This window comes from Neolamprologus brichardi, chromosome 8 (genome assembly GCF_056152115.1).
Source record: "Neolamprologus brichardi isolate AB-2024 chromosome 8, ASM5615211v1, whole genome shotgun sequence".
NCBI lineage: Eukaryota > Metazoa > Chordata > Actinopteri > Cichliformes > Cichlidae > Neolamprologus > Neolamprologus brichardi.
The window spans coordinates 4,848,142-4,874,917 of record NC_142111.1 but is presented as its reverse complement, the minus strand read 5'-3'; the positions used below and the strand labels follow the sequence as shown (position 1 = coordinate 4,874,917).

At 40.3% G+C, this 26,776-nt stretch overlaps 2 protein-coding genes across 3 annotated transcripts; one reads left to right on the top strand and one right to left on the bottom strand.

Annotated features, from left to right (window-relative positions):
• Position 1: 1 nt before the first annotated feature.
• Positions 2–12,320, bottom strand: cops3 (COP9 signalosome subunit 3). Its single transcript, XM_087845304.1, has 12 exons — positions 12,039–12,320; positions 10,927–11,056; positions 10,100–10,212; positions 9,776–9,825; positions 7,544–7,636; positions 7,267–7,446; positions 7,025–7,165; positions 5,880–6,053; positions 5,106–5,192; positions 4,769–4,882; positions 4,564–4,644; positions 2–865 (listed from the first exon to the last, which is right to left on the bottom strand). Exons 1-12 carry the CDS (start codon positions 12,091–12,093, stop codon positions 812–814), a joined length of 1,272 nt encoding a protein of 423 aa, XP_087701430.1. The 5' UTR covers positions 12,094–12,320; the 3' UTR covers positions 2–811.
• A 747-nt stretch (positions 12,321–13,067) lies between these two features.
• Positions 13,068–24,028, top strand: nt5m (5',3'-nucleotidase, mitochondrial). Of its 2 annotated transcripts, XR_437140.3 has the most exons (6): positions 13,068–13,848; positions 14,913–15,013; positions 17,931–17,991; positions 18,104–18,218; positions 21,708–22,163; positions 23,171–24,028. XR_437140.3 is itself a non-coding variant. In XM_006796986.3 (5 exons), exons 1-5 carry the CDS (start codon positions 13,576–13,578, stop codon positions 21,842–21,844), a joined length of 687 nt encoding a protein of 228 aa, XP_006797049.1. In that variant the 5' UTR covers positions 13,068–13,575; the 3' UTR covers positions 21,845–24,028. The 2 variants fall into 2 exon arrangements, 1 of the variants encoding a protein (XP_006797049.1); XM_006796986.3 differs by having other exon boundaries at positions 21,708–24,028.
• Positions 24,029–26,776: the final 2,748 nt, after the last annotated feature.

The window sequence follows — 26,776 nt, the reverse complement described above, 5'->3', positions numbered from 1 at the left end:
ATTATTAACAGATCCACAATCGCCAAGCTCAAGCTCCCAAAATTACATGACAGTTTGGTTTCATCTGTTGACTTCACCTCTTGTAATAACAAGCTGTCAAATCGGTTTTCTGTACAGTGCTCTAGCGACCTCTAGTGGATCCGACCTAAAAAAACAAAACAACAACAAAAACAAAAAAAAACCTAAACAAAAGAAAAACAAAACAAAAGAAAAACAAAACAGTGCACCAGATTGTGAACGACTCCTCCATTGTGCCGAGTTTTGGTCAAGGGCATGTCCATGTGTACAGATTCACTATTGATGATATCTACATTCTAACCGGCAGGAGTGAGAGAGAAACGATCGTTTGCAGTCTTTACAAATGCAGAATTTTATCAGATTCATTCTTCATCAATTTTAGATGTTTGACCTTGTACGTAATGCCCTCAAAGTCACGACCATCATGCAGCAGAACCAAAACAAACAGTGAGATTTTTCACATACGTTTGGAACAAATAAGTCCAGTTTTTATTATTGTGATTTCTGTTAATGTAGCAGTGGCGCTTCAACCTGAACATTGATAAATAAAACACTGACAAAATTGTAATTTTTTTTCTTTTTTCCTCCTTTTTCTGTAAGGATCTCATGTTATCCTTAAGACACTGTGAAGTAAGAATAACCAAATTTATCATCATTCCACACAATTAGATTTTCCTTGACCAATGTCCTTATGTGAGATAGAATGTTTGTTTTTCCTCTTTTAAAAAAATCCAACTCATCCTGGGAAGAACGTGTTGGGTGGCTGCAGCGTTCTCTCCCCATCCAAGGCCCCTCAGGAATAACTAGACGTTTTGCTACCGACATCATCCTCCTGCGATCCCATACTCTGAAGGGGAAACAAAAACCAAAAAAAAACAACACAAAACATCAAAGCTGTTATCTGAACACAACAGGCCGAGCCACTGCTGCAAACCAGTTTCTGCTGCACTTCCACCAACAATGACTGATTGTTTTGTTCAGGTCTCAATGCCCAATATTACTTGATGGTAGGGCGTATTGCCATTCTGGGAACTAACTCCTTAGACTTTTCCCCCAGTTTGTATTGATATATACCAGTGGTTCCCAAACTTTTTTTGCTGGGCCCCCTTTGTTTTACAAGAAAAATGTTCAACGCAGCTGTTTCGTCCACACGTAAACGACGTTTCGAATCACCGAAAACGGAGATTTTTTAAAACTCCTTTTTTGCGTTTACCTGTGGACGAGGAATACAGAGTTCGTCATCCAACGTCAAAGGTATGTGCCCTTTTTCACGTCACGCTGTGCACCACGTTATTGTTTGCATGAGAAGAATTGCAGAATGGCGGATAGAGACAAAATACTGTTAATCTGACTATCTTCGGTTTTTACAGGCTTACATACACACACGCAGTTACTGTCCCTCCATTTACAAAGGCAGAGGTGTCACGGTGTGATTATTTTACGTGTAGTTGTTTTTGTTTTTTTCCTGTGTAATAATATTCAACATTGCTATCAATACATTTTCAAAAAATGCCTCTCTGTGCAAAATGGGTTGAAAAACATAAACAACTGTTTATGACTAACAATTCAATGTTAGTCCGTGATTTGAACCGGGGGAACAAATCGTGGCAGGATCAGCCTGATATTATTTGTATCTCGCTGTAGCTTTACTGTATAAAGAGCTAACATCTCCAAAATGTCAGGAGTAGTTAGTCATTACAGCAAGTGTTTGAACTAAAAATCAAGAATGTGGGATACTGTTTGTCCGTGATTTGGCCCCACACTTTGGGAAGGTCTGATAGATACAATAAGGAAGTATGCAGCTAGTTGACTGGTCGTTTAAAAGTTGCTGTCCTTGTTTGTTGGCACTGAAAATCCAAGTCAGTTAACTTTAAATGTCCGTAGCTCCATCACCGTTTGTTCTTGTGACAAAATTTAAAACTGTTTTGGAAGGAAGGGAAGACGAGCTTTACAGCAATATCTGGTATATTGTGGTAGCACAAAGTATTCACAAGGTACTACTGTCTGAACAGACAGATGTTACCATGTGCACTTCACATTATTGTTGGTCCTCAACCATTGTGGACCAGAGAGAAAATTCAAATAGTTCTTGAAAGCAGAAAATTATTTCGTAAATTTACAGCCAAAATTACAAAATGAGTCACAATGTACGACTAGCCCAGGCAGCGCCTCTCAATGATGGAAAGGTGTAAACAAACGAGGTGAACTATAAGCAAGACGACAGCTGTGCAAACCATTTAGCTTCTGTAGAAAATAAGCGTTTGTATGTCATATGTAAGATTAAACTGATTTAAACCACGCAGGCCTGCAAGAAAGGCAGGTTGCTGCTAACTTTAGCCAGATTCGACAAATTAATTTGTGTTTTATAAGCACAATGGTTCACAATTTGATAGAAAGTGAGCCTGACTGCTGCTATTAAAGTGGTTAATGACATCGTTGATTGAATGGACTGCAAAAAATACTGTGCTGCTCTTTTTCTTGACTTGTCAAAGGCTTTTGATACAGTTCACCATGCTATTTTATTAAATAGACTAAACAACATTGGTCTATCTGTAAATGCTGTAAGTTGGTTTTCAAATTACTTGTCAGCAAGAAAACAGTGTGTCCATGCTGCTGGGTCTTCTTCCTCTTTTCTCCCAGTATCCAAAGGAGTTCCGCAGGGCTCCATATTAGGGCCATTGCTATTTTCTCTTTACATAAACAACCTTTGTGTTAATTTGTCAAATGCAGCATTTCATCTTTATGCAGATGATACAATTATTTATTGTTCATCCCCTTCAGTAGCACAACCCCTGCAATTTCTGCAGTCTGCTTTTGATGTAGTTCAGTCCCATTTAACTCAACTTAAGTTGGTGTTAAATCCAGAGAAATCCAAGTTCATGTTATTCTCAAATGGCAAAGAGTTGTTAGCTACGTCTGTTTTAATCCTAAGATTAAAACAATTCAAGGAACTGAAATTGAAATGGTCACATCTTACAAGTATCTAGGGATCATTATAGATCAGAATTTGTCATTTAAAACTCACATTCAAAGGCTTGTGTCGAAGTTAAAACTAAAACTAGGTTACTTTTTTAGAAATCAATCCTGTTTCTCCCTCCAAGTGAGAAAACACTTGATTCATGCAACTTTTTTACCTTTATTGGATTATGGTGACCTGCTTTTTATGAATGCACCTGCCCACTACCTAATGAGGTTGGATACTGTGTACCATTGTGCTTTACGTTTTATTACTGGCTATGGAAATCGTGTACATCATCGTTCTTTGTATGCTGCTGCTAAATGTCCATCTTTGCATATTCGCAGACTCTCCCATTGATTGATCTTTATCTATAAATCTCTTATGTGTTTATATGTGTAAAAACCACAACCAGTACAGCCTTCGTTCTCACAATATCATACAATTGATTGTCCCAAAAATCAGAACAGAATTGATCAGAATCAATCAGAATTGGTTACCTTGGGAGAGTTTAAGTCTGTCTTAAAGGAGCGAGAGAACAACTCTTTTACTCAGTGTGATTGTTTTTAATGTACTCTTAATTTGATCTGTTATTGTATATTTTACACATGTTGGTATGGGATATTGTATTTGTTTTAAATGTTATATACTTATGTGGTATGTGTATTTTGACTTTTGTTGCCATGATGCCAGGTCTCTCTTGAAAATGAGATTTTTAATCTCAATGAGATTTTTTACCTGGATAAATAAAGAACTAATAAATATTTGGTTAAGAAAAATAATTCTCACGCTGTGATAGCTGGGAAAGCCTCCTACACCTGAGTTTAGGGTGAACGACCCCACAAACGGCCCAGAAAACTAAAAGTGAAAGCATTCTTGTGGTCACATTCCCGACCTGATAAGCTTGGATCAGATTCTTCATCCAAAACAGCGTCTTGGTTTTTGTCTACAGCCAAAGGCTCGCCACCCTCCATAAGGAAGGTTGGGTTAGTTTGAAACGGAAGCCAATGTGCAAATTTGTGCAAGTTTTAGCACCATAGTGTAAATGAGACACACAAGGGCAAGCGGTCAAAACAGGACGTCCAGGGGGCAATCTTTAAAAAGGGAAAAAGAAGCACCAGGCTAGGACCGTTTTCTGACTTGCACAGTTGGAAATGTTCTTGAAGGGGGAGATCTATAATTTGAATCAGGTGTAGTTTTTGGTTATTATGCATGGAAATGCGAAACCTTATAATCGCGTATTGCATAACAAGTGGCATGTCAGTTACACTGAAAAGGGAGAATTACAGAGTCAGTGTTTATCAAACGCCCAGCAATGGATTTCATGAAACAGTGACTGAAGACACCATGTGACTTGGCAACACAATCTGCTCAGGCATGCCACATGTGCAACAAACAGTGATCACACTGTTTCTAAACCTCTAAGCATCTTATCCTCTGCTTAATATAAAATGTTTAAAATTTGAACTTTTTGGACAACATACACGCCGACAGGAGAACATCCTTAGTCTGGCTCATTCTACCAAAAATACACATATAAGCCAAAATAAGAAAAAGCAACTCCAGTGTTGCTGGAGCCCCCCCCTCACCTTCTGCACAAATTGTGGGTTTACTGTGATTTCCTGATCCATAGACTTTAGTTTCTCATCCAGCTGTATACATTTCAACATCTGAAAAGAGAGGAAAAAAAGACACGTGCTCATTTTCAAAAATTCATGCAGGATTTGTGTATTGCAACTGCAAACAATCCATGCAAAGCACAAGAACAGTGAACACAGATCTGAGCCTCCACACCTCTTGGTCAATTTTGTGGAGCATTGCTGGGTTGTTGTATTTTTCAGGGTTGTCATGGAAGCAGACCATACCATCTTTTTGGTTAATGCTAGCATAGATCTCACCATCTTCAATCTGCAAAGAAGAAAACAAGAAGGAATGCAGAAAATCCAGCGTAAAGACTATTGTTATATGGTCGTTAAGGCCTTCAAGTCCAAAACTTGAACTCACATATAATACATCTACAGCTAAAAAAAATATCAAACCATTTCACAAACACGTAAAGTTGGATATCGTGATTTCTATCCGCATCAACTGGATTGTATTTTTTGAGCTTTGGTCTCTCTGGAGAACTCACCATGTGTAAGACGTATTTCTCTGCTTCCTGCGGGCCTGAAAGCTGCACTCGACTCGCCATGTCTTGCAAAGACAGTGTCAGGAAGGTCTGTGGGGTTCGCACAGAGGAAAAACCGATATCAGATCTAGTGAATGGGCAAAACCCGCCATCTAAACTCCAGTTTGTTTCAAATAAATCCCTTGACAACTCAACGAACATCTCTTTAACCTCAGTAAAGAAGCTCTCAGTACTCTGGATTGTCTGGCTAGCTGGTGCTTTGGATTTGTGCCTGTCTGTTTGAGCTGGCATGTGCAACCTGAACCTAAAAGATAACCTAAAGTCATATCCAGACAGCACTGGGCCTGGATTTAACCTATAGGCTGTATGGAGTGTGAAACTCAAGTTTTATGTGTCCCACAGCCCCTCTAACTTCAGTCTTCTTGGTAATGTGAACAAGATGACCCGACAGGTAGAAACTGAAAGCTCAAGAGTCATTGTTGTTAGTCGTTTTAGCAAAGATGGGCCAACAGCCAGTTATCAGAAGTCAGCATCTGTCTTGGCACACCCATGTTTTGGCTGCGTTTCCTTTCATTTTGATTATCGTGACCTCTAATGAACTGTGCCACAGATGATTCGAGACGACAGAGACATTTCTACGTTCTTGACGTCTCTCTTCCTACAACTGAATATTTCCTAAAGTAAAGTCGCACAAGCTACCCAGTGAAGCTAACCTCTTGAAGGCATCGGGAGTGTGTTAATATCACACATCACATAGAAAACACACACACAGCTCACCTTTGTTAGCCTCTGGATATTCTTCTTGTAGAGAGAGGAGAGGCACTGTTTGACCAGGCCCGTGTTGTTGTCTCGTGTGAAAGTCTCGCTGTGTTTGTTGACCAGGCTGCGCAGCTCGGCCGGGTTGTTGGTGGTGTAAACCTGAGCCAACTCGTGGTATGCGTTGCTCAGGGGCTGAGGCACAAAAAAGAAGAAAAAAAAGCAAACGCAATTATGGACGGATAGCTCAGTAGCAGCAAAATAAATAAGTGGCTTTTCCTGATGGGCTCACACTACGGCTGCACATAAATATTCAACTGTTCCAAATATTAGTTGTTGTTGAAACTTAGAAACTTTGTGAGCAGATTTTGCTGCTTTTCACAGCCCACAGTGAATTTTTGATTTACAAAAAAATAAATAAAATAAAAAAAATTGCTACTGCGTGACACTGACATCTTGATCTGCTTGCTTTTACTGACTCTCTGTTCTGCTGCGTTCAGTTAAGTGAGTGAGCCGTGAGGCTACAAAGCAGCGCTGCACAGTGCGGGAGAAGGAAAAAAAACAAAACAACTTTCTGTGTGAGCAGCTGTCTGATACATAAAAGGCAAAATGACAGGTGAGCCTTTGTGTTCACCTCGTGTGTGATGGTATTTTTATCAAATCTGATTGAAATCAGTGCTTTTGACTCTGTCCAAGTAACGATTCATCTTTGAGTCTTTTAGGTGCTCAGAGGTGTTTACGTTCCAATTAGTGTAAACCAATAATTGAAATGCATTCACATCCTACCCCTGATGCCTACACCAATGCTGATGCTCTTATCGTAACTTTAAAGAAAATGTTGGTGAGTTCTTCCTTTGCCCGAGCTCCACTTTTCTATGACGTTTCATCAAATTCAGCTTAATAACTTTTCCACATTCTAGCTAACAGAATGAATGGCTCACCCTCCCACTGAGACTCAGCCTAGCAGGCAAAAAAAACGACATTTTAACAGCCAGTCTGTCGATCTGTATCACTGATTCTTCATGCATGAATCTAAATGTTAATCTATACATTACTGAGCATCAATACACTGTTATTATTACTACTTTTTGGTGATTTTAGAAATGACACTTCTTGGCTACACCTCTAAAAAGAAAAAATATCACCCACCAGTCATGCATCCTTACCTTGATGAACCTCCCTACTATTTGTGAAGTGTATTTGGGCAACTGCTGCACTTTGCCGTGGAGAATGAGTGACACCAGGATGTATTTTTTATAGGCTTCCAACATGATGTGGCTCACTGCCATGGCTGGAGTGGTTATTGCCTGTCACAGAAAATTAAAAACAAAACCATGTGCAGTGATGCCGCAAAGAACGTTTAAATTCAGGAGAATTACTGGCAACAAAAAGACTGTAAAGACAGTACCTGTTCATAAAAATACAGTGCTCTTTCAAAATTTTTGAGGCCCGTGTAGATCATGCCACCATAATAGTAGTAACATAAAAAGTGCTTTGCGTCGTAGGCTCCGTTCTCCTTGCAGATGTCCATCATGTCCACCTCCAAAAAGGGCAGGGCTGGCTTGAAGCACTTTGCTAACAAACACAGCTGCAGAAGAACATATAAGAGGTGAACAAGTGGCTTAGACTGCATATGGAAAAGGAGATGTGCTGGGATTACAACTGGGGTGATGCTAAGAACTTACCTGACACAGGTCTGCGTGAACTGAGGTAAGTTGGTTTGTGTTCATCTGCATTTTGTCTATTGCCTGTTTTAGGACCACGACACCCCTCAATGGCTGTCAGAAGAGGAGAAATTGTGAGTTACTAAGCTGAAAGTCGTCCTGAGACACCCAAATGTGCTGGAAACAGTCAGGGCCTGAAGAACACGCTAAAATATTTAGATCAAGAAGGGAAAGGAAAACATGCTCCACTGTGGTGCTGAAACTCAGCGCTGTCTTAGTGATGAAATGACTCATGTGAGCCCTGTGATGAAAAATGATTGTGACTGACTCATTTCATTCTGACCAAAGGGGGGAAATTGGTTTTAGCTGCAAGGTAAATGCAACACACACACTATGTAGGCCACATTTAGGAGATAAACACTAACATGATCATTCAGGTGGAAGGAAGTTTAGGGGTTGGGGGGTTGGGTGCTGTATTAGACAGCAGGGTCATGTGACTCTCCTGCTGCTTGTGAGAGCGCGGATAAATACACTTGCAGTGTTTCCCCACGCACAGACTTGATTCGGCCATCCAGATATATCAACACCCAAGTATACATTTGTCTGCTGGCAGTCTCCTCGCCATTATTTTGAGTGTTCAGTGGCTGCAACCTGGCTTACTGTTGTGGCACTCCTTAATATTACTCTCCAGAGTCTCTCATCCACCCTCATGAACTGTAGCTGCTGGTGGTAATTCTTGTAGGTTATAGCTAGCACCAGCAACAGGTTGCTTGTTCATTGAAGCTAAGAACCACAACAAGGACTACTGTTATTGCATTCGCTTCACGCTCATCCGAGCAATGATAAACAACTAGAAAGGATTACTCTTACACCGACTCCTTAAGAAAGCACCCGATCCCACAAACACAATCTAATTCAGTAGGAAATGCTGACGAGGGTATGGCAATAGTGGCGCGTAGGGTGAGTGACATCAAATGAACTGCTGACAGGAAAGGCCCTAACCCCTTTAGCTTCAAGAGCTACAATTGTGTGGATGTCACTACATCAGCAGCCTGCAGATAAATACACACTGTTTAAAAACATGTGGCCTCTGACAGAAGCCAAAAGTTCTGAAGCCACAAACTAGTCAGACTCATGAAGTGTAAAACCAAGAATTACAGAAGCACCAGGAAATATAGAAAGCCTGCCTGCTTTCTGTTCTTTCCGCTGATATTAAAGCTTCTTGATCTTCATTAGCAGCCACAACGGTGCAGCCGACTGCACGGGCTGAATGAAAACAAACTGCTTGGCACAAGTGCAACAGGATTACATACTGCATAATCTACAGAGGGACAGAGAATGCAGAAGGCATTTTCTTCTAGGCAGATGTATCATGAACAAATCTTAACAGTTCTCTTACAAAAAATAAAATTTAAAAATGCAATTGTGTTCTTTTTTTTTTGTTAAGCATTCACTTTTACAACAAAGCCCTACTTTTGTCAAGCCTAAACTACATCACTATATAGGCTACGTTCACACTGCAGGCAAAAGCGCATCAAATCCAACTTTTTTTGACCCTATGCGACCCATATCCGATATTTTCAAACCCGACCTGGGTCACTTTCGTATGTGGTACTGAATCCGATACATATCTGATGTTTTAGAAAGTGACTGCTGTTTGAATGGTCAAGTCGCATTAAATCCGTCTTTTACGTCACTGACACGAAACAGACGCCTATTATCAGCGCCGGAGAAGCGCCCAAGAAGACATCGTGGACGCTTCCTGGTCATCCAGTGTAGATGTTAGTGAAACTGCTGGGAAGACAACGTTGGAGAAACGTGAATATTTTATTTGTACTGTATAATCTCCAGATTCTGACAGAAATCTGCAACTATCCTTTGAAGCACCGCTCCTCTCTAAAACAGCAATAAGGATAATTATTGGGCCATATGTAAATAACTTTATAACTTAAAAAAAATTGGGAAACGTAAAGTCCGAATAAAGTCTTTATATTAAGGGCCATCAGTCAAACAATACTGTTGCTCTGGGTCTAAACAGAGCGCGTTGTGTGTGATGTGTTCTTTTGCGCATGCGGGCCGCTTTGAGGGTTCACACTAGAGCGCGTTGGCTGTCACATTTTATTTGTAGTGTGAACAAGCAGACAAAAAAAAAATCGGATTTGAATAAAAGATCGGAATTGAGCATTAAGACCTGCAGTGTGAACGTAGCCTTAGTTGGATTAGGCTCAGAATGATAGAAAGAGACATTCTTACCTGTTTCCGCTCTACAAGTGCGTTTGTCAACTGGTGGCAGAGACCAGCAACTGTGGCAGGAAAACAGAGGAGTTATGATTAACCATGTGGATTCTGCCAGATCCCACAAATCCACATAACAGATTTCAAACCACTGATACAAATCTGTGACTGATACCAACAACATTTATATAACCTTGTGTAAAATATATGAACACAAGTAGCGATTCATGACAGCTCAGCTAGAAACACACACACAAAATGCTTCTGTCTTAACAATCACAAAAACAAATGTAAAAAAAAACAACTTGACACAAAACAAGTTCACTGAACAATGAGACTTACAAGTGTCTGTTGCATATCTAATGTGCTCCCCATTGCAGGTACTGATGAAGAGCTGGACTTGGGAGAAGAGCGTCTCAAAGTCAGGGATGTTTGGCATGGAGAACTTCACAAATCTGGAGCAAAAGCAGAAGGAAGGAAGGAAGGGGGGTTAGCCAAAACTTTGCATTCGTTTGCCGATTTTTAAAAATCATTTAGAGCTAAAGGGCTGAGTTTTGAGTAAGGAGGGAAATGTATCGATAAGATGCAATGTTGGGTAAGCAGAAGCGAGCTTGATTTTGTAAACAGGAAATAATAGCTTTTATTTCTGTGTTATTTATTATCAGTTGTAAATGCAACAGAAAACCTTTAGTAGTGTCATGTCTGTGCAGGATTTGCTATAGTGCAGAGAATGTGTGGAAATTTTAAAGAAAGGAAACAATTTGAAGAAGTGAGAGAGATTATTCCCTTTCAATAGAACATCATATGCAGGAACTTATTATCTGTCAACTTTTCCTCTCATTTTCCTCTAAATCCTGAGCTGGCTCCAACCTTCTGTCATTTTTCCAAGAGACTTCCCCTATAGAACTACCGCCTCTTCCTCAACCAACACAAAAAGTACAACGTGACCTTCAATAGACACAACATTAGGAGAATATCTTGGCCAAGAACAGCAGAACGAAAGCAGAGTGCAGTGAAACACCAAAATCTAAACTAATAAAAAAATTAAATATTATTAATAATAATAATAATAATAATAATAATAATAATAATACTAGACCAGTTAGAGGGGGGAAAAAATTCTTGTCATGTGGTAACTGAGACAGAAGAAAGTTATAGTGGAAACTTACAGCACAGCCAGCACACCTAGGGAGTGCTCCTGGATGTCCAGGGCCCCCAGCACCGTGTCCAGGTGGGACAAATTTTTGGCCAGCAGCTCCCCACTTTTGTTGATCAACTCACATAGCTGAGTCATCTGGCCTGGAGGGATGAAGGGAAATTGAGGTCAACATTGAGAAATTTAACCACACTTAACTTTCTGTACCGATCTTTTAAATCTATGGGAAGTCCAAACTAGGGTGTCTTTCTAAAGGCTTAAGGTAGCTTGTTTTGCAGGTCTAGGTGCAGATTAAATTTTTGACACCAGCCCACCAGATGTAGAATAAAATCAGGTTGTTATGCTGAGATTTAATGTCATCAGGTTTCTATTTCACAAGGTTGTTATTACATTACAAAGCACACAAGGAGGGCACATGGACAAAAACTTAGCTGGAAACGCTACAAAGACTAGACTCAATCAGTCTGACCACAACCCCACTACAACTATTATCAGTAAAGTTGTTGTATCAACATAGGAGAAATAATGCACAGTGATACATTTTCTTTGTTGCTTAATTGGTCAAATTATGGATAAAATAGGAATGTTCTTGTTTACGAATCCAAAGAGGCTATTCTTTATAAACCTAGAGGACGCACGGACTCATAAAACTGTGTATAACCGCCGCGCTGCGGATGGGCATTTCAATTGAAATCGGCTGGCCAAGTGTCCTGTCAAGGCCTTGCAACAGAGGTAATGCGAGCAGGATTGACAGATGACTTCGAGCCAATAATATTTGCCAATTCAGTCCGCTAGCCAATCATATGAGGCTAGGGCGGGACTACCGGTAGGCAGTCCCCAGAAATTATTTTCTAGATCAAAAACAAAAAGTATAATTTTCACATCTAGTTTGATGACATGCACGTTATGCAGTTATCCTTCAGGTCCTTGTGTAATACCGCATCTTCTCGTGGTAGTTTACATAGGAACTACAGCGACATAAGGTCGTCTTAGCGATGTGTTTACATGATAAAGCAAAAAGAAGCCTCTGACCAGTTTGACTGCCTAGCTATCGGCAAGGCATTGGATAGCATATGCTAGCTAACTAGCTAATACTTCAGACTCTAATGAGTTTATCAACCCTACCTTGAGCGGAGAGCTGCCGCACATTGTTCACAAACTGCTCCAAGGCTGAAGCCATTATTTCCTGGGTCCAACGTGGAGGTAATTTGCACTGTATTTCATTCAAACGTCAGAAACAACTCCGTCCGGACTAAGACAGGGGGCCACACAGCCGCCACTGAGGTGAGGCTATCGCGAGATCGTAAGAACAGAACAGACCGCAAGGAGGTTTAGAGAACCGACCGTTGAATTCTTAAAGGGCCAGCTACCAGATTTGCTTTTATATATATATATCTATATATATATATATATATCTATATATATATCTCTATAGATATATATATCTATAGATATATATATAGAGAGAGAGATACATATATAGATATATATTGCACGAGTGTGTGTTTATTTAAAAAAGGACTTCTACTTCTCTCTTTGAGGACTAGGAAATAATGGAAGTGACGTACATACCGGGGTTAACGTAGATGTTTTATGGTGAGACCTCTTGTCTAACTACTTTTACAGGACCACTATAGTGCTGCTCCTTTGGGGAAACGAAAATATGATGACATTGATAAATATGATTAAATTTATATATGATTTTAATCATGTTTTTGTTTAAAATTGAATAAATTTGATATCTTTAAAATACCAGTTACTCTAAGTTTTGGTCTTAGACTTAGACTTAGTTGGTCTGCCTCCAGCATCTTCTTCTGTCTCTCTCTCTCTCTCTCTCTCTCTCTCACACACACACACACACACACACACTAACGTATTTCATGTACAAGTGATGGATCTCTGGAAGCTCCCCTGTCTGATGCTAAATGTTTTGCCCCTCTACCTATCCATCATTCAGAATAAGCTGTCACATTTGGGCAAAAAGAGATGACTGTGCATAAATTGCAATGAACCTAACTCACGACCGTTCTTTAGCCAGTAAATAATCACACACGTTGCGTGTATGATTATTGTGGTTGTAAAACCTTCGTATTGTTGTAAATGTTTATATTTTTCACTGTACGTGGCTCCTGAAAACACCTGAGGAGTGAACCATCTTGGTCGTGTGAGATCTTTGTTGCGCACGGGCTCGTAGTACAGTTTGTTCTTACAGCTGAGCGCTTCTCCCTTTGGTGCAGCAGCTCCAGTTGTTTACTTCTCGTTTCACCTCAGACAGCTCTAACAGCATATGTTGTTTATCTCATATGCTGTGGAATTTTAGAAAGGCATGCCTTGGATGCCGGCCGGCTAATACACACTGACAAACGATACAAAGAGCTCCCGGCAACTGTGACCGCCACAGGCAGGTCACAGTTGAACTGTCCGCTGCGGCTGCTGTGGTGCTAGCCTGTCAGCTAGCCAGCGTCTGTTAGCTCAACTGCCGCTCAGAATGTGAAAAGTTGGACAAAAATTCACAAGGGGCAAATAACAGTGTCGAAAACGAGTACTGAAAGGGGTTTAGCTCCAGTGCTTGGAATTATTTTTGTTTGTGTAAGTCTCATGCCAACCTCACAAGCTGTTTCTGCTGACTGTTTGGAGAGGGCAGTGACCGAGGGCGTGAAAAATGTTGCTGCTTAGTGCAACACGCCTACTAGGAAGAGGGAAAACTTTGCTCCGAGATCCCATTAAGAGGATTTGCGCAAACATGTCGTTCACCTCTCGTTCCGGGAAGAGACTGCGGGTCCTGGTGGACATGGACGGAGTCCTGGCGGACTTCGAGGGGGGTTTCCTGAAGAAGTATCGGGCCAGGTACCCGACGGAGCCCTACGTCACCCTGGAGGACAGGAGAGGGTTTTGGGTGTCAACGCAGTACGGGCAGCTGAGGAGTGACCTTTGTGTGAGTGACAGCAGCACTAAATATAGTGGCTGAAATTCAACTTAGGCTTTCTCGAATTGGGTTTTGTATTTTTATTTTTTACAAGTTTTAATTCAAAAGTCTGTCTCATTTACATATGGTTAACAGTCAAGTTTCTGACTGCTCTGGGCTGGGACCTTTTCAATAGGGTGGTACAGGAGTATTTATGGAAGAGGATTATGGCCACTGGGAAAAAAATGTATTTTTTTGTCAGAATTCTGAAAAACAAAAGATGGCCCCACTTTTTCAGTACCTTCTAATCTTCTTAGTAAGTATTGGACTATTGCATGGTCGAACAATATTTTCATCCAGAAAATTAGAAGAAAGTAGCATAATATGAATGGAAATTAAATGCTGGAATTTTTACAGTGGAAGCAGAATAATCACATGTACTACATTACAGTCTACTACTGGTCTCATGCCTTATTTAGACTTCTGAGGCAAATCTACATCATAGTATAACTGAAACTGAAAATACCTTTAAATGTTTCTGGTTAAAAAGAAACAATAAATAGTTTAATCGTACTCCACAACCTTCCACGTAACCCGAGAAATGTAACTACATGTCGGGTCAGACTATATGGCATGGAAGGTTATGGCATAGGAGTTTACAGTTACAGTGTAGATTTCCCGCAGAAGTCTAAATCAGGCATTATCCTTGCTCTCATCCCATGGCTCTGGGGATTGTGAGATTAACAGTGCTCTAGCTCAGTAGCATTAATCAGGATTGGGGGACCTTTTTGGTTTGTGTGGATGAATGACTCAACCTCGATTTCCTTGTGGTTCACTTTAATGTGAAGTGTTGAGCAGTTCACTCACTACTCCATTTGATTATGTGTTTCCTTCGGTGTCTTAATTCACCTACTCCAAGCAAGAAGCAAAGTGCTACCTTGTAATCATGTCCACAGAAGTTGGCCTTTTGGACTTACTTCTTCAGGGCTCATGAACACTCACGTGGATACACATACTGTACATGCACCTGAATAATTTACACTGTTGCAGATAAGCTGTATGCATGCGTTTTGTTTCCTTTTTTTAAACTCCAGGAAAAAGCTATCAGCATCTGGGAGTCCAAAGGTTTCTTCATAGACTTGGACCCGCTGCCAGGAGGAGTGGAGGCGGTCAAGGAGATGGCCGAGATGAACGAGTAGGTCTTGGAAGTTGCAGTGCATTTATCTCACATAAACAAAAGAGACTGAGAGGAGTTCTTGTTGTATCACAAGTGGCTTAAATCACTATAATGGGAGAAAAGTGTGCATGATTAGATATTTGCATGTAGCACTTTGATCAGAAGGGAGGTGGGGGGAATGGTGTTCTGGGTTAATATGTATTTAACTTTGCAAAATAATGCCAGGCTCTGTGGTTTGTTTATCATTTTCCACACAGTTTCACCCTGTTTAGTTCACTTTATCTGACTTCCCCCACAGTCTCTACATTTAGCTGGCTGCATTTTAAGGCTCTGTTTTCATACAAAAGCCAGCAGCAAAGCAGCAATGGCCTGCTCAGCCCAGTTTACAAGAAAAGCTGGGAGGTGGGAAGCCTGAAATGAGTGACTATGCTCCTAAACACATCAGCAAAGTGTTTACCGGGGACAGATCAGAGGGCTGTTTTCCCATAGACCTTTATAAGACCAGGTTTTCTTTACACAATGACACAATTTCTGACAAGGCTTTATCGAACAGTAGATCAACTCAAGATACGTCTCTCTGATCTGTTTTCAGCTCTTTGCTTGATTCTTTTTTTCCCTAGTTCTTAAAGATATGATTTTCAGATACTGTTCATGTCCTGTTCTTCTTTTGTCATTCACCTGTTCAATTTCCTCAAATTCTTAAGGACACACTCCACACCATGCTGAAATAAGGCAAGTTTTTGGCTAATAGCTCTTTGTCAATCACCTTTTGGTGACAAAAAATAAGGTTTTATGCTTGTTAAGCTGAGCAATCTTTGACATTTTTCTAAGATTCAACTGACTTTACCGCACTTTTTTTAGCTTCCACGGAAGCAAAATACAAATTAGGATTGGTTCAAGACTTTTGCACAATACTGTACATCCATCTTTTATTCAGTCTGTGATTTTTGAGACAGATTGTTAACGCCTCCTTTTGATGGAGGTTTTTTCTGTTTTGTCTGAACCTGACCAAATGAATTAAGTCTGAAAGCCCCTGTTACTCATTCCAGTCACTCACAAAAGCCAGCAAGACTAGATTCTATAACATACACGTAAATTTGATATTTATGTTTGGAGCACATTTTATATATTTTTTACACACATTAAAACAGTGATTTTGTATTGGGTCCTCAACGCTGCCAAAACAGAGACAATTTGCCACTCAGTGCTGTGCCTGAAGGCATCAAGCGTAGGGCTGGGTATCGTCACTGTTTTCTAGAATCGATTCAATTCCGATTCACAAGGTCCCGAATCGATTCGATCCACGATTCGATTCACTTCGATTTGAATCTGGGAAATTTTGACAGTCAGAAATATTATAATTCAGATCAGTACATTTACATATTTTTGTATCTATAAAAAGGAAGCTGACACACGCAAGACTTTATCAAAGGTGTGAGCATCACAGCAGATGCCTTTGTGTCAAAGTAGCTGAGGATAAAACACAGAAAAACATGAAGGTGATTTTCCAGGCCTGGGATTTTATAAAAATATTCTGCAGTACATCAAAAACGAAAGAAAACCATTAATCAACATATGAACATTACCTCTGAAGTTACAGCGGTTTTATTAGAGACACGGCTAAGCTTTTCGCATTTTGCATAATTTTAAAAAGTTTAAATTTGTTCAGTATTGAACGGCAGAAATTAGGTTTTCTTTTCGGAAGTATATAAAACGAAAAAAAAAAAAGTCGGCCGACAGCGCTGTAAACAACGGTAGACTTGTGCGTAACAAGCAAGCGAATAATGAAGAAAACAGTACAGAGAGAGAGAGCGAGAGAGAGCTGTGCATCGTGGTTGAAGCAAAACAGTAAAAGTCAGAGTGAATTCATGACGATGTTTATGTGAAGCTAGTTTGGATCTTCTTTTGCTGCTGGTTCGGTCAATATTGTTTGGAGAGACATCAAACTAACAGCTTTAGAATCGGCTTTCAGCCCCGACCGTGAGAAAGGCGACATCTCACTGATTCTGATCCGCGGGTCCCACTGTGTCTTTGTGCAGAATCCGTGTTCCTGCTCGCATTTACTGTCTTAGCTGTTTGGTGGTTGTTGATATTTTGTGAGATTTCACAAGAGATTCTGGCATTTCGGGCAAAATAAATTTATTTTAAAAAATTGATTCAGGATTTTAATGAATTGATTTTACGTTATCCAAGCCAGAATCGATTTTAATCGATAAATCGATTATAAAAACCCACCCCTAATCAAGCGTCGAGGCTGCCGTAAAGCCTCCTAGGCCTGGCATCAGTAGTGAATGTGATGGTCTGTTTGTCTGTCTTCTCTGTATGATCTATTTGTGCTCTGCAGTCAGTGACAGCAGCAGGCCATAGGGACAATTACAGACACCTGGCCTCCATGTTGTGTCACCACACAGCCTGTCTTTGTGCACGCCAGCACCACGCTGTTCTCCCATTCACTCAGCCTCACGACTCAGATGCCCCCATGCTGTGATATTTTCAGTATTTTTTTCCCCCCTCTTTCTAATAAATGATTTAAAACACATCGCCCCGAGTCTTACTCAGGGATGGTCGCGTGTAGTTTTTGATGATATTTTAATAAGTGTGATCTGAATCAGCGTGACACAGACTGTCACTACTTTTTTATTTTTTCTGGGATTATTCTCAGAGGACAATGCACGTGAATAACATCTAAAAATATCAAAAGTTACATTTCTTCTGCTGCTAAAAATGAATGGCTTTCTTTAGCCACCAGTGCCTGAATGTGCAGGTTCTCCCATCAGGGTAATGCACCATACACATGATTTCATGTTTACTGGGAACCTTCCCCACATGAATTCCTGTCATAAAAGTTCAGGCCTAAGCAGCTGGAAGGTAAACATAATACTGTGTGTTTGTAACTTTTCCACTCTGGTCTGTTTGTTTCCCTTTGTTTCTGCAGCACAGATGTCTTTATTTGCACCAGCCCTATAAAACATTACAAACACTGCCCACATGAGAAGGTAGGCCTACTGCAAATCAATAACAAATATCCATTTCTCTGTGGAAATGATTAATGTGTTCCACTCTTTGCTGATGAGATCTCATCTGCTATGTGTGTGTGTTTTTGTCTAGTATGCCTGGGTGGAGAAGCATCTGGGCCATGACTTCCTGGAACAAGTCATTCTGACCCGAGACAAGACGTTAATCACCGGCGACCTCCTGATAGACGACAAACCCGACATTCTAGGTGAGGCCTCCGTGGAACTTTGTGTGGGTGCACTTTTGTGTGTATCATGATTCTTTTATTTTAATATTAATGCTCTAACAATCTTTTTAGGTTATTTTTGGTCTGTGAAGCAATCTGCTCCGGTTCAGCCTCTACGGCTTTCATGAAATAAAACCAACATTTTTGAACAATAAGTTTAGCTAAACAAAAACAAAAAGCATTCAAACTACTTATTTTTAGCTTGCTTCATTTCATTTTGCAAATTTCAGTAGACCGCTGCAATCGCAGTGCATTCTGGGTAGTCAAGGCCATGTTGACGTTCATAAAAATAAAGATAGATGCTAACAAATAATGAGGGGTCTAAGGAGCTTGCAAAGAAAAGCGTCTGGACTTCTTTAAGTTACTTGAAGACGTTTCACCTCTCATCCGAGAGGCTTCTTCAGTTCTAAGGTCAAATGGTGGAGAGTCCCAGATATAAACCTGGTGGGAGTGTCCCCCCACAGAGGGACAAAAGGACCGGCTACATAGGGGATCCCCTATGTAGCCGGTGTATCAGAGAAACTCAGGAGGGTTTTCTCCAAGCATGACATCCCGGTGTACTTCAGACCCAGCAACACACTCAGACAAAAACTGGTTCAACCGAAAGACAAAACGCCAAAACACAGACTTAACAATGTGGTGTATGCCGTACAGTGCAGCGAGGAATGCCCAGACCTCTACATTGGAGAGACCAAACAGCCACTTCACAAGCGCATGGCACAACACAGAAGAGCCACCTCCACAGGACAAGATTCAGCTGTCCATCTGCATCTTAAGGATAAAGCACACTCTTTCGAGGATGCCAATGTTCACATTTTGGACAGAGAGGACAGATGGTTTGAAAGAGGAGTGAAAGAAGCCATCTATGTCCACTGTGAGCGACCATCTTTGAACACAGGTGGTGGTTTACGACACCAACTCTCTGCCATCTATAATCCAGTTTTGAGATCCCTTCCCAGACGCCTTAACACCCACTCACATCCTGGGCCATCTGACCTCAGGAATTTGCATGATAAGGTGGGGCCAGGTTTCACAATGAACTCACCCGAAACCCTGGCTGATTGGGACCCACACCCAGTTCCACACCTTGGCTCAGGCGATTAGAGGATCATCAGGGGGTCCTTTTGTCCCTCTGTGGGGGGACACTCCCACTAGGTTTATATCTGGGACTCTCCACCATTTGACCTTAGAACTGAAGAAGCCTCTCTGATGAGAGGTGAAACGTCTTCAAGCAACTTAAAGAAGTCCAGACGCTTTTCTTTGCAAGCTCCTTAGACTACGATGACCTGGATGACTGAGAACCTTCACAGACAATAATGAGGGGAAAACTCACTAATGCCCACTGAAAAAGCACCTAAATGACCTATGAGAAGATCAGCAGCACAATAGGATACAACAAGATGCTAAACAACAAGGTAAAGGAGTGTTATTTCATCCATCCATCCATCCATCTTCCTCCACTTGTCCAGTTCAAGGTCTCAGGGAAGTCTTTCCCTGCTGCCATAGGATAAGAAACACAGTACGCACTGGACAGGTTGCCAGTCCGATTCAGGGCTAACATAGAGAGACAACCATTTGTACTCACATTCATACCTATGGGCAACTAAGAATCTCCAATTAGTCTGAAGTTGAAGTACCTGGAGAGAATCCACGCAAGCATGAGTGATGGTGGATTTGGATCCAGGATAATCTTCCTGGACTTGAATATGGGAACACAAAGAATGGTAGTCGTGAGAGCTGAAAATAAGCCAACTAGACTTCTTTAGGTTTTGAAGACATTTCACGTCTCATCCAAGCAGCGTCTTCAGTTCTAGAATAATTGGTTGTGAACTCTTCCAGTAAAGGTGGTCTTGAGGATTGTTAACCCACTCTTAGTTATGTGAGATATTATATAAGCCAACAGATGACAGAGGAAACCTCTGTGAGACGTTACCCCACCCAGTTGTCATGTGAGCGATTGAGGTCACCTAAGGCAAGGTGTGAGTGGTTGAAACACTTGGGAAAAGAACTCGGGACCGTATGTGGCTGATAGCTGGTGCCATAAGCCACCGCCTCTGTTCAATGACAGCTGTTTACAGCGGGTCTAGATGGCCTCCTTTGTTCCTCTCTTAAACCCTTTCTTCGTCCAAAATGTGAACATTGATGTCCTCAAAAGACAGTCCTTCCTTGTTTTCCTAGTCCTAAAATCCTTTCCCAGGTGTTTTTATGTGCTGACTTTTACAGGTGAGCCAAGACTATACCACTGAAGGTCATTGATAATGCTAGCTTGGTTTCCACACAAAGCGCAGATCATAACTGATCTCCAAGCGGTGAAAGCAGTGCCTGCAGCTTACCTCACACACTGCTCTCTTATCAGTTTACCATGAAACAATTTGTACTTACCCATCTAGATTTTGTTGGGACTTAAAATCCGGGGCTAAGCCAAGTTGGTTGGCCAACATAGGCAGTTGTCTGTAGCCTTTTGGAGGATATTTCATAAAGGTGACAGATAATGATGGTTGTGTGCAACAGCCCATCCAAGAAGTTTGTATTCCAGGTCCAGTAAAATTCAAGCATTTTATTAGTCTGTGATGTAGTGTTTAAATTAGCAGGTGTCGGAGGATGCAGCTTGGTAAAGAAACCAGTGTTAGCTGAGTCTAAATCTAAGCCAAAAACATGCCAACACTGGTGCTATAAAATGCAGACTCCAAAACGAAGTGATGAATGAACATTATGTTGCCATTGTTCATTTTCTATGCACAGTTTATGCTTTGCCCCCTGTCATGCTAAAGGTAGCAGCAGTAATATTGCATTAGATTGCTAGAATGAAATGTTTTCACACCTGATTACATTTGTATTCAAATTGTAACCATCATGCTAAAACAGCTGCAGTTTTCCAAATGTGCACATGCTTTGGTGTGACAGTCAGCTTTTCATTACTTTTTTTTTTAATCAAAAGAACACATTTGTACATTAGTAATTTTTTCAAACAGAGTTCCAGAGTGCAAAGATTTTTTTTACGTAATAATGTGCAGATACACACTAATGTCTGATGCTGGCTGTGAGTGCAGATTTGCCCATATAAAAAAAAAAACCCTCTTGAAATGCTGAGTATTTAACTTATGAGTAGATCTCAAAGTTAGTCGGCTTGAGTTGTGTAAATTATTGCTGCTGCAGTTAATTCAGTAGGAAAGTACAGTAGTTCCCTGATCTGAGCAGATCAGGGATGATAACTATTTTTTTTTAAATCACTGAAAGAACAAGAACAAATGAAGAACAAAGCAAAATCTTTAAAGAGGACTTTTGCATAATAATGTTTGTGAAACTCAGTGTGGGTGTTGTAATTATTTGCATCCATTTTCAATGCTTTGATTGCCTCATGAGGCAACTGCTGCAGCGTTCCTACAATTTATTCCAGGACAATTTATATCCTTCACACACATACAGGGAGCTACTACTTAAATAATGTTTATATTTCTGTGACTTGGACAGGTGTGGAGCCAAATCCAGCGTGGGAGCACATCCTTTTCACTGCCTGCCACAACAAGCACCTGCCCCTCAGCCCCCAGAGACGACTCCTGTCATGGTCCGATGATTGGAGGGCCATCCTGGACAGCAAAAGGCAGTGAGGAGCTCCTGCACAGCTTAGCTCCACAGCAGCCTGGCATCAGGCTTAGTGGAAGTTCTGGGGTTCGCTGCTGTGGCCTTGGCATCCTTGTTCTCCACTAAGTAGGGTGTGGAGGCTTAAGAGGGATGAGCAGTTTACGTTTCAGGTTGAATGGAAGTGCTGTACAAGCAGACTGTTGATCCAGTCTGTTGGAAGAGGATGTTCACTTGCTCGACCACAAGGGGGCACTCTGACACTGTGTATGAATTTGTGTTGGCGACCAGATTTTGAACAATCTCACTGAATGAGAACGACAAAAGGAGTTCATAAAAAGATACATGGTAAGTGGAAAGGACAGATTGTGTTAAGTGACCTCGATGGTTATGGACTCAGTTTGCATTCTGGATGTTTCTCAGATTCAGACAAAATGGATTTCTGAGACACTGCGTGGTCGATCTGTGGCCTTCATCGCAAAAGGCTTATCAATATTTAACTGCACCGTGTTGCACTCGTGAGTCTGTGTGATGTGATTCACAACAGGGCACTCCACTGCACCCAAAAAAGCTCAAAAATACACCCTGAGTCGTGGGCACTGGCAAACACAGAAACACAGGACAGTGACTTGGAGTCAAAATTACTGTTTTATTAGGTTGTCATTATTTTGCATGTATTGTGTAGGTATGTGCCATGCCACTGTTATGTAAATGCAAAAGTACTGTAAAATCCACTCTGGTTTTTAAAAAGTTAAAAGTGTACATAGGTGCTCTTTTTTTACAATATGTAATTGTTCAATAGTTCACTGATACACAAATGAGAAAAGTAGCTGCACACGTGCATCTTGCCAAACATTGCTAGTCTAGATTGTTTTTGGCACTGAAGACTGAGTAACATTGGTTCAGTGTTGGCTAATAATGAACCAATATTCAATATTAATATGTCACTAACAAGTCCATATGTTATTCAAAATTGTGGTAGGGTAGCTTTGCATGATTGAGTTCATAATAATCATTATTTCGTTTACATTGGACCCTTCTGCCACCTCGCAAGTTCATCGTTGGTCATAGACAAGCCATATCCCCCCCCTCCCCCAAAGCTAACTTTGTTCTGATTGGCTATCCCTCACAAACAGGAGTTTGCATCAGGTGTATGGAGAATTCTGTAGGGGCTACTTCTGCACACATTGGCCTCATTATTTGAAACTTTGCCCATGTTTAATATAAACATCCACAATTGCAACAGCATGGATATGACAGAATGCAGAATAAGGAAAAGTGCAAATCTATAGGAGCAGCAACAGTAATCACTATGTTTTATAAGTGGTATGTCACCATTCTGTTCATATTTTTAGAGCCGGGGTGTCCAACTCCAGTCCTTCAGAGCTACTGTCCTGCAGCTTTTACATGCAACCCTACTCAAACACAGCTGAATCAGATGACTGGATTACCTCTTCGTACGTTGTAGAAAATGTTTTAATAATCCAAAAATAAACAGTTTTTATTTCAGCTTGTCATTAATTACTTGAAAACTTAACTTGTATTAATTTTTAGCAATTATATTTTTATTATATTTTTTAGCATTTATAAAATGTATAAAATCACCACTTTCTCAGTGTCACTGTCCTGCTTCACTCATTTAAATTTGTATACTCATTTACAGTTTTATTCACCAACTCTACTAGAATATGTCTGAATATGATTCACAGTTAAAAATACCTAGCCTTGGTGCGGCACCTAATTTCATACGTTCTCTGAGGGAAACGAGCCAACTTCCTGTGTGCCTGCAATATTTGCACTCTCTGACATCATACAGAGCAAAGAGTTGGGAAAAAAGTACTTGAAATGGAGTGTTTTGTGCATTCTCGCTTTTCCTTACTTGCACCGATGCTAACCTCATTGGAAACTTGATGCTTTTAACATGAACACCCACCAGAGTAACAGCACCTGTAGCTAGCAAAGCAGTAATAGGTCCCCTTTAGGATACACAGACAATATGTAGATGCTGGGATAAAATGCTTTTTAATTTCTTCTGGTATATTTTTGCCTGCTAGCATCCTTTCAGAGAACTACGCAGTGCTAGAACTAGAGAACTAGAGTGCTTGTCTTTTTGTGACTAGCTTATACATATTCAAATGTCAGTTCAATCCAAATGCAAATGTTTGTTTCTGCCATTGGAATGTTTTGATCCAACTCTATTAAAACTCATGCAAAAAAACAATAACTTGATGACTTGGACATCTTCTTTCATTTAACAGTGCCATTAAAAGTTTCATTGGCTTTGGTTGCTTTTTATATTTTTTTCATTAAAATGCATGCTGCTTAGTCACATGAAATCATAGATAACTTCCTGCCAAAGTCTGGAAACATGCCCACACTCGTGGTTTGACATTCTGGCACTTTTGGGGGGAGGTTTAACTAAACATGAAGAACGCTCCTCTTTGTGCTCTTTGTTGTAGTTTGCTCTCTGCACTGATCATATTATTTGAGGAAAAAATCTCAAGAAGCTGATGAAATGATTTGTACAGATGGAAGCGTTTAATTTTCTTGAGCTCAAAAAGAAGGCAGAAGATGAAAATGTTACGCCTCGCATCTAAGAGGTTTCTGCAGTTCTTGCCCAGACTGTCATGACCTGGATGACAAATAACCTACACAGACAGCTGTTAATTTGATTAAACTCACTGCTACGAAGCCCAACAATTCATTTAACTTTTGTTCACAAAGCACCAATTCAGTTGCCTCACTTTATATTGACAGATAAAGACTCTTCAAAATTAGGGAGAAAACACCCACAATAAGATGATCTCACATGAGTGAGCACTTGGTGACAGTGGAAAGGAAGAACTCCCTTTTAACAGGAAGAACTTAGGACATCTCTGTTGGCATCTCAGATGTTGGCATCACATTTCACTAAAGAAAGCATATCTAATGACATTCTGTTCACAGATTTAGATGTGAACAGGTTATGTAAATTTACTTAGACTCTGCTCACCAGAAAATCTATTGCCCTGAAGCCAGTGTGCAGACTAGAAGGGAGCTTGGGCGAGCGTTGCTGCTCAAGAGCATAATTTGCAATGTTTTTTGTTTTCATGCATCATGCTCAAATCATCAGTAAATCATTCTGCTGTAAAGACAAAAAGTGGCTGCCTCACCGTCTCTGTTCAGTGCATACTTTATATCAGATATCCATTATGATTTTTCATGTTCTTCTAATAAATCCACAGCGAATGGAGCATATTAGGGTCAGCAGATGACATGAGTCATGAGCAGTTGGCTTTTCCACAAAACATCACGGTTGGAGGAAGATTATCAACAAAAGCAGCTTTTATGTCAGAATTGTACTCATTGTGGTCCTCGATAAACACTGCCTGCTTTCAGAACGTATCTTCTCTGGTTGATGTGAGATCAAGGGAAACGAAAAAGACACTTGAGTAAGAAAATCAAGCTAAGAAAGAAGTGTTTTGGTCAGAAAATGGTACAAAGAAACGGTGTAAAAGCCTTGTGAGCAAAGAGAAGAAAGACTTCTTTAAAAAAACTGGGCTTGATGGCATGAGTCCTCTGTTCTTGTATAATATTATTGATTAACTGCATTAACTTATTTTATTCAACTTAACTTTTAATTTTGCTTCTGTCATTCATGGGTTAAGAGGAAACTGGCTTATTATTTATATTGGGCCTAAAAATGAGGGCTGGGATTGCTTTAAAGGTTATTTTTCCAAGTCTATATTTTTTGGGGGAAATAGCAGTGTCAGCATAAAATCACTGACCCCAGCCTGTTTGTGTTTCCTGTCAATGCTTCCGTCTACAGTCAAGTAGGTCAGCTGTGTCCCAGCTGCTGGAGGAACCTTTCTGTGCTTTTCGTTCCATGCGATTGCCTTCATGGCCTTCATGGCCAAGTTGCTGTTAAAACAAACGTGTGTGGCAGCAAAAAGCCTTTGCATACATGCTTTATGTGTGTTGGATCCGTGCCAGTTTCTTTTTTCTTAATTGTGAATGAATATTTCATGTTTGTGGAGCTAAACATTTTTCCCCATTGGCAGGCTCATAATTTCATGGGAGTAGGAAAAAAAATCCCTGTGACTCCATTGACATTTCTATACAGACGAGATTTTTATAATTTTGTTGTTCTATAGTATTATTTTGTTTTTATTTCTGGTTTTATTTTCAAGCACTTTTTTATCTGTCAAAAGTGCACTATAAATAAATCTTATATTTTACTTCTTCTGCTTCAGTTTTATCGTAGTTGGTCTCAAAGGTGATGTTTAACCACTTGTGTTGATGTTTCAATCAGACAGTGACTGGTGCTGTATTTTTCAGTATAATATTTGATCATTTTTGTCACAATTCAATTTAATTTTCCACATTGCCTCTAAACAAATGTTTTCTTGTATTTCAGATATGAACTGGATGAATATATCCCTTTGCAAATAACTGTTTCCTACATAAGGGGACTGTTTTTATTGCCAGTATTTGATGAACATTTTAAGCTTTCCAAAACTAGAGCTTATGTAATATAATTGGATAAAGATGGCAGTTCATTTTAAAATCTGGCTGGTGCTTAACCATAATTTTGTTTTTGGCAGAGCTTGCAAACGTAGCTGTCTTTCTGGCCGAGGTATAAAAAAATATTAAAAATCACACGCATTTCGGTGACTTTTTCCCCCTTAATTATCCAGTCTGCCTCACTTTGGTTTGTAAGGACACAAGGTCATAGATGACTCACAGAAACCAGAAATCCAAGGACATATTGCTATAAAGCTTCTGTCATTTCCTAACTTCATTTAATGCTTGTTGCATTAGCGCTGGGTCCACAGGTAACTCATCCTGTTGTGTGTGCTGCATGATGCTGCATAAAACCACATTTCATTCCACTAAGGTGTCTCAGGCTTTTCATGTAAATCTCATTTTATAGCCACTCATCACTTTTTACTGTTATTATTATTTTTTTTAGCTTTTCATTC

Excerpts from the sequence above, each read along its gene's own strand:
- cops3 (XM_087845304.1), bottom strand. The coding sequence starts at position 12,093 with ATGGCTTCAGCCTTGGAGCAGTTTGTGAACAATGTGCGGCAGCTCTCC. Across the intron at positions 7,166-7,266 it reads CACTGTATTTTTATGAACAG|GCAATAACCACTCCAGCCAT; the intron begins GTACTGTCTTTA and ends TTTCTGTGACAG. Across the intron at positions 866-4,563 it reads ACCCACAATTTGTGCAGAAG|AGTATGGGATCGCAGGAGGA; the intron begins GTGAGGGGGGGG and ends TTTCCCCTTCAG.
- nt5m (XM_006796986.3), top strand. The coding sequence starts at position 13,576 with ATGTTGCTGCTTAGTGCAACACGCCTACTAGGAAGAGGGAAAACTTTG. Across the intron at positions 15,014-17,930 it reads GAGATGGCCGAGATGAACGA|CACAGATGTCTTTATTTGCA; the intron begins GTAGGTCTTGGA and ends TTGTTTCTGCAG. Across the intron at positions 18,219-21,707 it reads CGACAAACCCGACATTCTAG|GTGTGGAGCCAAATCCAGCG; the intron begins GTGAGGCCTCCG and ends TGACTTGGACAG.